The sequence below is a fragment of the Cervus canadensis genome, chromosome 15 (genome assembly GCF_019320065.1).
Source record: "Cervus canadensis isolate Bull #8, Minnesota chromosome 15, ASM1932006v1, whole genome shotgun sequence".
NCBI classification, from domain to species: domain Eukaryota; kingdom Metazoa; phylum Chordata; class Mammalia; order Artiodactyla; family Cervidae; genus Cervus; species Cervus canadensis.
Window position 1 is genome coordinate 21,015,938 of NC_057400.1, and position 15,316 is coordinate 21,031,253.

The 15,316-nt window shown below is 34.2% G+C and overlaps 1 protein-coding gene across 1 annotated transcript in view; it reads right to left on the reverse strand.

Moving 5' to 3' along the window:
* LRP1B (LDL receptor related protein 1B) overlaps nt 1-15,316 on the reverse strand; it is a 2,049,143-nt gene that overhangs the window by 91,944 nt on the left and 1,941,883 nt on the right. The window contains exons 81-83 of the mRNA XM_043488135.1: nt 15,021-15,194; nt 13,011-13,136; nt 4,604-4,768 (exon numbers count right to left, since the gene is read on the reverse strand). Of these exons, the coding sequence (XP_043344070.1) occupies nt 4,604-4,768; nt 13,011-13,136; nt 15,021-15,194 (465 nt within the window). The remainder of the gene's footprint in view (nt 1-4,603; nt 4,769-13,010; nt 13,137-15,020; nt 15,195-15,316) is intronic.

Consider the following 15,316-nt stretch of genomic DNA (forward strand, 5'->3'; position numbering starts at 1 on the left):
CTCTCTATATATATTTGCCTCTATATATATTGTCAAAAAACCCTGATATATATATATATAAATGATCATGATCCTGACAATGATTATAAGCAGTGTTATTTTAATTTTTAATAAGTATTGTCTGATTCTAAAAATAAAGCATGGTGGAACATTTAAAAAACAACAGATGTGTGATGAAGAATCTATTGCCTATGCGTTTTTTTCCATATTATATAAACAAGCTTTTTTCTTGTGTTTTTAAACTTTATAATACAATGTGATTTTTTCTCTATTTTTCTTTGTTATTATATAGTTTTCAGTTACAGTGTTTTTTATCATCTATCATTCACCTTTTAGATAAGCTATATTTTATATATTAACTACTTGGATTCAGGTTTTTATCTCCAATATTATGAACATTTTCACTTCCAAATATTTTGCTTTTTATTATATAATCTTTGGAACATGTGTCTAAAAGTGACATTATTTAGTTAAAGTTGCATATTCCTATGTCACTTATTTGTTAAACTATATGCACTATTTTATGTTTTCAGTTTTATACTTTCACCTTATTCTCTTGGATTCTTAAAAAGCAAATAAAACCAAATATCCAGCTCTTAGTACTTTCTAAATATAATCATTATCTATTTAATATGTTAAAGGAGTTAGGACATCAAGCTTAATTTAAATTAAAAACTGCCCTTGATTAAATAAAAAGCGAAAAGAAAACAAAGGACGGTTTAAATGTATGTTCAACCTTTATCAAGATATTAATTAAGTGATTGTGTACTTCACATCTCAGGTAAATAAGTGACTTGAGAGATATCAGTATATAGTTTCATTATCTGTTTCATGATGTTTCAAGGATGTTCACAAGTTCCTAGCTGAATTTGCCTTTGAGAAAACACTTTTAGGGCTATCAAACTTGATCATAATTGATGACGGTCATATACGCTACCATCATATTTGGGGCATTGACCTGGACAGAAAGATCTTGAATGAATGAGATAGAAACTTATCTCCATCTACTTTACTATAACGGCCTTTCCTATTGCAGTAAGACTTTCATTTAATTTTTCTTTCCTCAGTGGAGCCTTCCTCCAGCTTCATTCTTGGGAATAAAATTTTTCAGTCCCAAAGTATATAGATGTGGTAACAGAGAGCACCACAAAGAGGGCCTCTGCTATCTTCATGTTGAATTTGTTTAAATAGCTTAATACTAATGTATTTCTTACCATAAAAAATTGCACAGTTGCCTCTTCATCTAGCCAATTTTATACATTTTCAAATTTTCCAAATTAGAATTGCCTCCCTTTACGCATAATTCTAAACTTTTATGAGTGGTAGTATTTGAGAATATTGCCCCAAATTTACAAAATTTCTTGCTACATTCCTCTAAATTGACTGTGTAGAAAACCTTGATTCATTCTGATATAAACACTCAAAGTCTAAATAACAGACCTGTAACAGTAAGAAAAATATCACAGTGTGAACATATCTTAGACAATTAATATTTGTAAACATGAAGATTAATTGTGCACATAACATAAATACCCTCTAGTAGCAGTGTTGAAAATATAATTTCAGAAATTATTCTCTATTTTCCATAAAAGAATGACTGAATAAGTCAATGCTTTACTCTATTTTCCATTGCTCTGCCAAGGCAAACTTTATCTTAACTGTATCTTCCTATGATCAGGTCACAGAAATGAACTACATGGACCTTTGTTGATATAGTCGATGTCAAACTATTTTATTCTGTAGTACCTTCCTATATGGACACAACTCATATATTTTTAGTTTTAGTATTCTTCATTACAAAAACCTTAAGGAATGAGGAAAAACTCATTCCTACATGCAGAATTTTAATTATGCCTCTCAGATGTGTGTCTTTAATTAACTGGTGACATTTCCTTTGTTCAATTATTATAGTTATATACAACTGTTATAAACTTATAAATTTTAATTAAGGCTGCCCCAAACCCTAGTTATATAGTGTCCACATAGGAATTTGCCAAAGGCTTAACTGTAAGTAAACCAACAATGAATAAATCCATGAACTGCCCACTGGGATTTGTTTTACAAATTAACATTTGTGTGGAGATAATGAGGTTCTACAGTCCATAATACCAAACAATGTTTTATAAAACCACATTTTTAAAAGTGAAAAATGCATTGTAAAAGACTTAATTAACTATCATATTATTATTATTTGTTGCTATCAGACAATAACTACATGGTTATATATCAAGTTGAGTTCATATGAGGACTCATTTGCATTACTAATTAGAAATATATATATATTTTTTAATGTACTTTCTATGTCAAGATCTAATACTCTGGATATTAAACTTGATAATGTATGGGTTCTAGATAAATGAATAGATAAACTTGATATATTGTGGATTTTAAGAATGCAGCAAGGTCTGGACAAATGATCTGAATGAAACATTAAAAGTTCTGCTGTGTTTATATATAGCTCACAGTACAGTACAGTGTTAGTCACTCAGTCCTGTCCAACTCTCTGCGACCTTATGGACTGCAGCCCACCAGGCTCCTCTGTCCATGGGATTCTCCAGGCAAGAATACTGGAGTGGGTTGCCATTCCCTTCTCCAGGGGATCTTGCTAACTCAGAGATCTAATTCGGGTCTCCTGCATTGCAGGCAGATTCAGGGAAGCCCTTATATAGCTCATCAGGATAGCAAATTCAACGTTTCAAAGAGATTTTTCTCTTTAGATCCATCTCAGGTTGAATTGGTAGCCATAGTTCGGAGTGTCAAACCCTTTCGTTGGCTTAAATATTTCCAAAGATAAATATAAGAAACTCATCTGGTGGCAATCCAAGATCATCTTAATGAGAAAATTAAGAACTAAATAATAAAACTAGATACCTCATCTGCATAAAAAAGCATCTTCCCTAAAGCTAAGCAGTATGCGTGTTGTAAAATACAATTACAGGCCACACCCTCTTACCTCACATTCAGTGGATTTTCATTTGCATATTCACTGAAGGTCTCAGTACACAGCTTTTCCTATGACAACAATACTTTGTGGACTGGCTCCCCCTCAGGCAGATGAATATATGCAGTAAGGCTACTAATGCCTTTTTTAATTTAATCAAACTGATGAATTCTTGTTTAGAATTCTAATTAGTAGTTAAAGTTATCTTAATTATCAATTAATCATATCAAAACTATTTATAAGCATAAAACTATCAAAGAAATAGTAATGTTTTTACTCTGAGAATGTAAATCAGAAAATGGCTTGCTGCTCCTGAACACCATTGAAGATGCTTCTTCATGTGGCTCTTTCAGTTATCCTTATACTAAATACCACCAAGAATAACTTAAGCAATAGAAGCAGTGAGAAATTCAAGTATGATGAAAATTAACCATGTAGGGGGTGTGAAGAACATACGAATTGATTTTCCATCTGACTGTCTAAATCTGCACTTATGGTAAAATAACTGAATTTGCATAGATTGCATTCTAATTGTTGCACAATCTCCTTTGCACTAAAATTGGAATTTGAAAATTATATTTTTATTATGCATTAGGGTTAATTTTTTCCCAGTAGGAACATATTTTAAATGTAATACAAGTCAGTAGAGAAATATATGTTAACATTCACTTATGAGCTGTAGAAAACACTTTTTTCAAGCACAGCTATAGCATAAATTAATGAGTCTCTTTTATATCTAAATATGTAGTAACCTGATGTTTCCAAAGCAATGTGTTTGAATATACTATATTGTAGTATCAACAGAATAATTTTTATTTTAGATGGAATTTTTGATACTATAAGATATACTGATATAATATGTATATACTGGAGAGGTCTCGCTCAGTCATGTCCGACTCTTTGCGACCCCGTGGAAGGTAGCCTACCAGGCTCCGCCGTCCATGGGATTTTCCAGACAAGAATACTGGAGTGGGCTGCCATTTCCTTCTCCAGGGGATCTTCCCAATGCAGGGATCGAACCCGGGTCTCCTGCATTGCAGACAGACACAAGCCTTATCTTCTCGACTCCAAAATATATATTTTTTTAATCCAAGTTTGCCTAATGTTAAAACTCATGTCATTAAAAATTAGATTTGTTTGAAATACACACATATTATAATATGTATATATATGTATGTACATATATACACATATGTATGTGTATATATATTATATGTATATAATATGTAATATTATAATATGTATATATTTCAAGTGAATCTAATTTTTAATGACATGAGTTTTAACATTAGGCAAACTTGGATTAAAAATATATATATTTTGGAGTCGAAAAGATAAGGCTTGTAAAACTGATTTTGCCTCATCATTTTAAGCCAGAGTCAGAATATCTATAAGCCCTGAGCCCTGTCAATGATAAGCATTTAACACAAGATAGTGATCATTATTATTGTTAATTTCTGTGACTTGAACTTTGATATACTCAATTTAGAACAATTGCCACTGATTATGTTGAATAAACTATTAGATTTAATTTTTATATTTGTTATTAAGACACCAGGAATGATATTTGTTATAAATCAACACTAAGTATTTTCTATATATTTTTCACACATAAGGAAAACTGCACATTATTTTTACATACAATACCACTCAATTATTTACCCAGAGCTGATGGCATACAAGTTCCTCCATTTTGACAGTAGTTGCTACAGTGGTTGATTTCACATCTTTCTCCTGAATAACTAGGCCAACAGTGGCACCTCAAATCACCCTTCTCATTTAAAATGCATCTTCCTCCATTTTCACAAGTCAATTTGCATGAATCATCTGGTTATAAGAAGAAATGTATAAATTAGCATGCCATTCAGTAGATGGTAGAGTAAGAAAAATTCAAATAAAAATTAAATACTAAGACTTAACTTTTTTTTCATAAAATTCCAAAGCTAATATAAAAGTAGAAGAGACAAATGCTATCTGAAAATAGAGAATCAGATTTCAACTATTGTTGAAGGTGAACACAAATATTCAATTAACTTTTATTCTTTTTCAGGCTTAAAGTGCTATTTACCATTTTTTATATTTGTTAAAACATTAAACAATAAAACCAACTGAAACTTTCTAAAAATAAAATATTTTTCAACCAATAAGTGTTTTTTCACAGTATGGGGAAATATGGCTTATTTTTCAAGGAGTGTTTGATATTATGCCAAACTGAGATATATAAGCTAAATATTATAGTATATATATGTAGTCATACATATAATATATACGGTATAGTGTGCATATAGAAACAAATACACACACACATATATATATATAATTTATAGTCTAGGGAAACATTTAAATGAAAAAATACCCTTTGATGTACATACTTATAAATTATTTATAAACACACAAAACAAAAAGTTACTTAGATTTGATACAAGGTGGTGATAAGTGTCAGAAACATCTATTTCCATATATAAGCTGATTAGTCGTAATTTGTCTACAATACATTTTGGTTTTGAAAAGGAAATAATGATCATTCCTTGAGGTCACAGAATTAGTTTTAAAAATATGATGAGTCTGATTTATGATAAAGATTGGTTTGAAATCATTTTCTGGATTATTTTTCTATATGTATAGACATGGTCTTTCTCCATTAGAAATACTGCTCTATGTAGACCAGGGCACAACATTCAATTGAACAAAGACAATCAATAATAGTTTAAGAAGCAGTCTATCCAGAAAATACCTTTTCCTAGAGTCAGGCTTATTTTGTATGAAGTCAAAACAGCCTATATTCTTTACTCAAGATACATTGACCTAGACATAGCAGCAGCTTGGATATATCACTGCAATTATCACAGGAACATCCTAAAGAGCCTCAGCGATGTTAAATGACACAACAGTTCAAGTATCATAACTACTGTCATAAATTGAGACAATCAGCAGTGTCAAACAAATTCTGATATTTTTGGCATTGCAAAACAACTTCCAATACTTTTTCAAGTAGGGAGGTTTCAGGTTGGCATTACTAAATTCTGCATTTGTAATACGAAGTACTCTCATGAGGCACTATATATATATACATGGTATAAAGAAAGTGACAATTGATATAGTAAGATTTGCTTTTAGGTCCTAGTTCTGCTCCTTACTACGCATAAATTAAACTATCCAAGCCTTAGTTATTTCTACTTTAAGATAGCCTTATGGACATATGTACAACTTAACTCATAGATTTGTTGTGAATATTAAATAAGCAACTTGAAAGTAAAAGTTAAAATTATAGAGCTTTGTAAATTTTTAGGTACATAAGTAAATACCATACACATACACACAAATGAGGGTCTGAGTTCTAGCCATACTGGATAGTACGAGGATGGAGACCTGCAATCTGGGTCTACAAGGTGTATTGCTAAATTTCAACAGGAAATTGAGGCACTCATTAGGTAAATTACCAAGTGAGAATCCTAGTGAGCATTATGTGCCTAGTGTGCATGAGGTGCACTGAGAAGCCAGCTCACACGGAATGGATCCTATGAAAGCCAGAGGGTGAGCATTGGAGGGACTCAGTGAAAGCTACTAAGACCGGGCTGGATTACAGAGTGTCAAGGAAGGAACTGAAAGACAAGTGAATCTGAAGAGAAAAGCAGAGTGTCACAGGAGATTCTTGGATGTTGGACTTTTCCTCAAAAGTAGTGTTAAGTTTCGAAAAGTCTAGAGTGTCTAAGAATGACTGTAATGATGGGGTTAGACTGAAAGCACGGGGACTATTAGGATTCTGTTTAAATTGTCCAGGCTGGATAAGATGATGGCTTTAAAATAATGTAGGATAGATAAACATAGACATATTCTAAAAATAACTAGAAGATAAAAATCACATCAGAGGGAAAGGAAAAACTAAGGATAATCCTTCAGGTTCAAACTCAGGGGCAATAAGACCTAAAGTGTTTTATCTCTGAATGTATTAAATTGGAAATACCTATTTAAATGAAGTGGGAATCTCTAGCAAAGGGTTGAATATAGACATCAAACTCTCAAGAAAGATCTGGAGAGGAAATAACATGTGTTGGTTTAAAATTTACCAAAACATTTCTAACTCTTTTAGCATGAAACATCCTAAGTGGAGTTGTGAAAGCGAATAGTGAAGATAACTGTTAAAGGTATTATGATCACACTTGGAATTACTATGGGAGGGCGCAGTTTCACTGGTGGATGTTCTATGTAAAACACGTACATATTCAAAATCTCTACATGTTAGGATATGTGCATTTCTATAATGTGCCTCAGTAGGCACCAGAAATTTAAACATATAACACTGCCTTTGAAATGAAAGTGGAGTTACAGTCTTTCAGAACCTAACTGTAATAGTTCTATAATGAAAATGGAAGCTGCTTTTGTCAATACCTAAATCACCTCCAGAAGCCAAGCTCTAGCAATTACAATCAACTGTGGGGAAGAGCAGGTGAATACTTCACCAAGAATGGGTAACATTTGAATTTCAATTTTCCTACATGAAGATTAAAAATACTCAGGGTGCTCATCGTTTAACAATAGCAGCTAGAGAAAGGCAAGTAATTATAAAGAGCTGAAAAAGTTAGCTATATCAAATTAGTTGGCTTTTATCTACACTAATCAATAATTCTAAACTCCATTTACCTATGTTCTTAACCAAGTGTTCCAAGTCATCCATTACCAAGGCTCATATATATAAAGGCCATGTGAATACTTTTAACACTTTCATTATTTAATATATGAGATTTTTTTTTAAATTACAAAATAAATGTTGAGGCCTTTCAGGCCAGGTTGCAATCATGTTTTCTGTAATCATGCCTTTCAGGCTGGGTTGAAAACATAAAACTAAAATTTCTAAAGGAGTTTAAGATTTTGGTTAAGTGTGTACTTAGATAAAATGCTTCCTCATGTAAAACTTGGGAAGTGAAAAGTGAATGTTAGTCACTCAGTCATGTCTGCCTGTTTGTGAACCCATGGACTGTAGCCCACCAGACTCCTCTGTCCATGGAATTATTCAGACAAGAATGCTGTAGTGGGTCGCCATGCCCTTCCCAGGGCATCTTTCTGACCCAGTGATTGAACCTGAGTCTCCTGCACTACAGGCAGATTCTTTACCAAAAAAATTTGCTACCTTCATGACAGGTTTATCTTAGAGTGCTGTGTGTCTACTTTTAGCAAGGGATTGTGCTGGGCACTTTCTGCATGTTATTTCTAGTATTTTCCAATTACTCTGGACATGGGTACTTTGGGTGGATTGGAGGCACTAGAGTGCATTATATCATGATGAAGACTGTGGAATGCCTAGGTCCACCTTAGAGTACTACCATTATTAAGTATTGTTAGACAGTCAACTGAACCTCTATATACTTCAATTTTTCATCTGTAAAAATAGGGACAATGAGAGTATAACATCATCAAAGTTTTGTGGGGATTAAATGAAATAATGTGCATATAGCATATATAAAATATGCCTTGCACATAAGCCTTCAAGGTATTTATTCTTTTTACCAGTAGTGGTAGTATTTATTGTTAATTTGATTTTACACAGAAGAAATGGAAACTGAGGGAGTATGAGGCCAAACAAATTAGTTAAGTGATAGATCTTGAGGGGCACTCAAGAGAGAGGTGATATAATTATGGCTGATTTGTGTTGTTATAGGCAGAAACCAATACAACATTGTAAAGTGATTCTCTTCTAATTAAAAAATAAATTTTAAAAAACACAAAAGAAAAGTAATTTTAAAAAAAAAAGGACTTGTCTTGAAAAAAAAAAAAAAGAGGGGTAGATTTTGGTTTAATCCACAGCATCACCTCAGCTCTACCCCAGGTCAAGTTCTTCCTATGTTAGTCAATCAGTCAGTTCAGTCGCTCAGTCGTGTCCGACACTTTGTGATCCCATGGACTGCAGTACGCCAGGCCTCCCTGTCCATCATCAACTCCCAGAATTTACCTAAACTCATGTCCATTGAGTCAGTGATGCCATCCAACCATCTCATCTTCTGTCATCCCCTTCTCCTGCCCTCAATCTTTCCCAGCATCAGGGTCTTGTCAAATGAGTCAGCTCTTTGCATCAGGTGGCCAAAGTATTGAAGTTTCAGCTTCAACATCAGTCCTTCCAATGAACACCCAGGACTGATCTCCTCTAGGATGGACTGGTTGTATCTCCTTGCAGCTCAAGGGATTCTCAAGAGTCTTTTCCAACATCACAGTTTGAAAGCATCAATTCTTTGGCACTCAGCCTTCTTTACAGTCCAACTCTCACATCCATGCATGACTACTGGAAAAGCCATAGCCTTGACTACAGACCTTTGTGGACAAAGTAATGTCTCTGCTTTTTAATATGCTGTCTAGGTTGGTGATAACTTTCCTTCCAAGGAGTAAGCGTCTTTTAATTTCATGGCTGCAGTTACCATCTGCAGTGATTTTGGAGCCCCCGAAAATAAAGTCAGCCACTGTTTCCCCACCTATTTACCATGAAGCGATGGGACCAGATGCCATGATCTTAGTTTTCTGAATTTTGAGCTTTAACCCAACTTTTTCACTCTCTTCTTTCACTTTCATCAAGAGGTTCTTTAGTTCTTCTTCATTATCTTCCATAAGGGTGGTGTCATCTGCATATCTGAGATTTTTGATATTTCTCCTGGCAATCTTGATTCCAGCTTGTGCTTCATCCAGCCCAGCATTTCTCATGATGTACTCTGCATATAAGTTAAATAAGCAGGGTGATAATATACAGCCTTGAAGTACTCCTTTTCCTATTTGGAACCAGTTTGTTGTTCCATGTCCAGTCTAACTGTTGCTTCCTGACCTGCATACAGATTTCTGAAGAGGCAACTCAGGTGGTCCGGCATTCCCATCTCTTTCAGAATTTTCCACAGTTTATTGTGATCCACACAGTCAAAGGCTTTGGCATAGTCAATCAAGCAGAAGTAGATGTTTTTCTGGAACTCTCTTGCTTTTCGAGGATCCAATGGATTTGGCAATTTGATCTCTGGTTCCTCTGCCTTTTCTAAAACCAACTTGAACATCTGGAAGTTCATGGTTCATGTATTATTGAAGCCTGGCTTGGAGAATTTTGAGCATCTTCCTATGTATTTGTTGATTTTGGAATATTGAATAAATTATTTGTATTACTGGCTTCCTACATGGCTCAATGGTAAAGACTCTGCCTGCCAAGTAGTAGATGGAGACTTGATCCCTGAGTTCAGAAGATCTACTCAAGAAGTATATGGCAACTCACTCTAGTATTCTTCCTGGAGAATCCCATGGACAGAGGAGCCTGGGGGACTACAGTCCATAGAGTTGCAAAAGAGTCAGACATAACTTAGTAAACAAGAACAACAACATTCACATTAAGTAAAGGGGCAAAAGGGAGGTTATATAGAGGAGACAGTCTTATTTATTTATAAAAGAAAAACAACAAAAGCTGTATGCAACTTGGATATTAAAAAATAAACTTCTAACACCCGAATCAATGTAAAAGTCACACTAGTAGCACAAGTTGTGTGCTTCCGCACAGAGTACTAATCTCTCTCCCAGGAGCCTTTCCCTCCCCAACAACAGTGTCTGTAGACTTGGTGCAGAGGAGGCACCTTTGAGAGCACTGCTTATGGTTGTCCAGGACTAGCGAAAATGTGGTACATCGTCTACAAGGAAGGAGGTGCTGACATTTTGAAGAATCTATTTCCGAAATGTTATGTAGAAATCTCAAATAGGTGGAGAATCAATGGGAAACAGTGAGAGACTTTATTTTGGGGGGCTCCAAAATCATTGCAGATGCTGACTGCAGCCATGAAATTAAAAGACACTTGCTCCTTGGAAGAAAAGCTATGACTAACCTAGACAGCATATTAAAAAGCAGAGACATTACTTTGCCAACAAAGGTCCGTCTAGTCAAAGCTATGGCTTTTCCAGTAGTCTTGTATGGATGTGAGAGTTGGACTATAAAGAAAGCCAAGTGCTAAAGAATTGATTCTTCTGAACTGTGGTGTTGGAGAAGACTTTTGAGAGTCCCTTGGACTACAAGGAGAACCAACCAGTCCATCCTAAAGGAAATCAGTCCTGAATATTCATTGGGAGGACTGATGCTGAAGCTGAAACTCCAATACTTTGGCCACCTGATGCAAAGAACTGACTCATTGGAAAAGACCCTGATGCTGGGAAAGATTGAGGGCAGGAGGAGAAGGTGACGACAGAGGATGAGTTGATTGGATGGCATCACCAACTTGATAGACGTGAGTTTGAGCAAGCTTCAAAAGTTGGTGACGGACAGGGAAGCCTGGCTTGCAGTAGTTCATGAGGTCACAAATAGTCAGACATTATTGAGCAACTGAACTGAACTGAAGTAGAACCTGTGACCATACACAGTTCACCTGCATGACTGTGTCAGAGTAGTGAGTGAAAAATGCACCAGATAATGTTGGAACATGTGCATGTAATTCTATTATTCTGTCATCACAACTGAGATCATGGAAGCTCTGATTGGGAGAATTGGTAAGGAGGAAGGGTTCATCCTAGTACTGGGGACAGCACCCCTTTTCAATGACTGACACTAAAATAGTCTTCCAAAAGACCAATCAAGATTCACATTTAGCATTCCATTAAGCATGTCCCAGCCTACCATCCATAGTAGGACTTGGCACACCAGTCACACTAACTGGAATAAATGACTCGTTATTTTCTTTACTTTCAATGGTTTTGTGACTTTTCAGACAGTTTCTTCTGTTTCAATGTCCTCTTCATTCATTCCTACTTAACCTAAATCTAATCTGTCTTTGCAGATCTTATTCTAAGGTCATATTCTATAGGAAATTCTAATTTTTTTCTCTAATTGGATAATCATCAAATTTTTCCTAACAGTTTGAACTTTGTCTCTTCTGTAGCTTATATCACCATTCCCATAAATATCTATTTATTGGTGTTTGTGTCATTCATCAATTCATCCTTGCAAGATCATCAGCTATGGATATTTAGTACTTAAAAATATATATTAGATAAAAGAGCTATAACAGTTTTAGACACCGAGTGCCTTAGGAAATGCAAAAGTGTTTAGATGGCATATAACTCTCATCAGAGAACAAGGAGACAATGATACGGGCATAGAGATGCTGACTGAGAACAGATCCTGTGTTCACGTGAAGAGTTCATTCTAATAGAGAAATATTAATGCAACAGGTAGGAAGCCCTGCTCTGAAGAGATCCTAAATGTGTGTCTCATTGGGAAAATGTTTGCTGTGACCCGCTAGTGATTTTGGAGCACTGCCCTTTTGTCTGTGACATAAAATTAACGTGATGATTTTCTTTTTTCTTAGCTTCTTTTTCCATTATGGCTAAAGTCTTGAATATGAATAAACTTATTAAAAGTCTGTCTGGATATCCCAGAGACATTTCTTCCCCAACCCTTTTCGACACCCGATTTTTGTTTTTGATTTTTTATGTTTTGCTGCTTAATACACTCCAGCATCTGAAATAATGTTTCAGTTTTTAAATGTTTGTTCGAACCTCTATCTTCTAAAGCATAAACTGAAACATTTGCAGTTTTACTTCTAACTTAGTTCTTGGTTTCTAAGTTAATGTTATACTTTGCTCATAAGTTCTCAAAATGTTTATTATTTTTATTATTAATAGGAGTAGTAGTAGTATTTATTGTTAGTCAGATTTTACAGAGGAAACTAAGACTTAGTTTCTAAATAAGTTTTGGCACACAGAAGTTGTTCAATATAAAGTTACTAAATGGATAAATGGATTTGGTAGTTTGGTTTAAACTAACAGCTGAATGGTACCCACAGAAATATCATTATCTTAACTAATACAAGAGCTATATAAAAAGGTCTCTTAATTTACTCTTTCATGCATGGTAGGTGCTCAATGCAGGTTTGTAATAAATGTACTATCAACTAATAGGAAGTCATTATCAGAGAAAATAATAGCTTATATAGGCACTCACGAACCAGTGATATCGTGGAAATGATATCAGTGATTACTGAGTAGCTAATTCTGCTCACTTTCAGTAGTTGTGAACATTTATTCTATACAGTAATTCATTATTTACAGAATAATGAAGTTTACCTACCTAACAAGCTGTCATCATTGCAGGTACCATTAATCAAATATTTTCCTTCTGGGCATGCACAAGTGGCCCCAGAAGGATTCAGTAAACAGAGGAATTCACATGCTAGGTCCGAGCATGGATTGGGTACTGATCAAAACAAAACAAAAAAAGAACATAACTATAAATACAATAGGTTTCAAAAACATAAAATTCAACAAGGTTAAATGATGAATTAGCAATGCTGAAAAGAAATAACATCAATTTTTTTTTAACCAGGAGTATATTATTTCAATATTACAGTACTTCTTTATGGATGAAAAGAAATTACTAACCAACATCTAAGGGTTTCCCTGGTAGCTCAGTGATAAAGAATCCACCTGCCAATGCAGGGCACTTGGATTTGATCTCTGGGTCAGGAAGATCCCCTGGAGAAGGAAATGACAACCCACTCCAGCATTATTGCCTGGGAAATTCCATGGTCAGAGGTGCCTAGGGGGTTGCATGCCTCCATGGGATCACAAAAGAATCAGACACGATTTAGTGACTAAACAAAAACAACAACCCAGCATCTATTATTAATAGAAAATGTACCTTAATTTACATTTTCCATGAGGGAGAGGAAAATCAAACACATAATTTGTCACTTTTCCTTTGGCAAAGAGTTGATCTGAGACACAGAAGTGCAGTTTAGGACTATTGTAATAGTCTAGCCAACTGAAATCTTTGGGATCTAATTTTCATTTTAAGTAGTTTCAAGACTGGTTTAACAGACAGAAAGAACTCCCCATGATATTTACAAAGGCTTACAATCCATATGTAGTTATCTGTTAGAGCACAAACAAAACATGACTTTTTCTCTCTAGAAAACATGTTTAATATGGTTTCCTTTCCATCAGATGTGTGCATGGATAAATGGGTACCACAATTACTTTTGTCTAAATTTCTATCCAATCAGTATCCTCTATAGCAGCAGCTGCTTCATGGATTTCTGTATAGACTGTCATTAGAATGAAACAGAAATGACATTGAGAAAGTGAAATGGTGACTATGAAAGTCGCTTTCATTGTGTAAGAACCACTATTCAAGTACCTAGTATACTTAGGGTAGACTTTATATATTTTTAATGAAGGTGGCAATATTTGACTATGAATATGAATCAGACAAAACTAGAGGTTGAGAGGGTGATATCCTCATATTAACCTTGGAACAATATGTGTCAGATCACTGGTAAAGAGCAGCAAAACCATGAATAGAAATTCAGGAAGGTTTTAGGGAAGTATATGTTGTTTTAACCTGATTCCAGAAATCATTTGATACATTATTACCTTTCCAGATCATACTGAATGAAATTAAATCTTTTTATTAACCATAAGGAATAATTATTAATATAAGTAAATCTTAAACAATATTTTGAAGGGTGAACTGATACACAAAGTCAGATCACTAGAATTTCAGCCACATTTTATTTCTCTGTTCTTCAATATTTTTATGGCTGTGTTTGAAACATATCTTTCAAGATACCAATGTCAAATATTTATCTCTTTTTAGGAGAGAAAGTAGCAGTAAAAATCATAAACAGAGAAAATACAACTCTTGAGAACAGTTCTCCTCAGATACCTTTAAAGATGAAATGTTAGATCTATAATTGTTACTTGGTTATCAGTGAGTGAAAAAGGCTAATGATAAATTTTCTTACTTACATGGTTTAACTATAGACATAAAAGGCTTTATTAAGAATTTAGGAAAAAAACATAGCATGAGAGAAATTTTTATAACAAAGTTATTCTAATTCCAAGAAAACACAACCAAATCCTGAAATTCTCATATCTGTTATAGCAGAAATAGCAACTTTTGCATTATTTATATCTTGTCTTTGAAAATTTGAAAAGTCTGGTGCAATCAAAATTAAAGTAACTTAACTTATTGGAGTTAAGCCACGAAAAGAGTTTTGAATTTAAAAATGCTTTATTTTGAGAATCATAAGAAAGAAACTTTGCCAAGATAGACAATAGTATAAAATATTATACTTACAATCTAGTTGTTTATAGCGATGAGAAATCAAAACACCTTTTGTTTTGTCAACATCTAAAGCTAGGTACTCTACTGAACCATGGCCAAATTTTTGCACTCGAAATACACCATTTTTAGGACCTGCTCCATATATATAATCTTCAAAGACATCAATCCTGTGTGGATGTAACAAACCTAGAATTTTTTAAAAGTGGAGTTATAAAAGTTGCAAATGTAAACAGTCAGTCTTAAGAAAACTAAGCTTATCCAAGATCATATCGAAAATCTTATTCCTGTTAACAAGAACTTTCAGAATT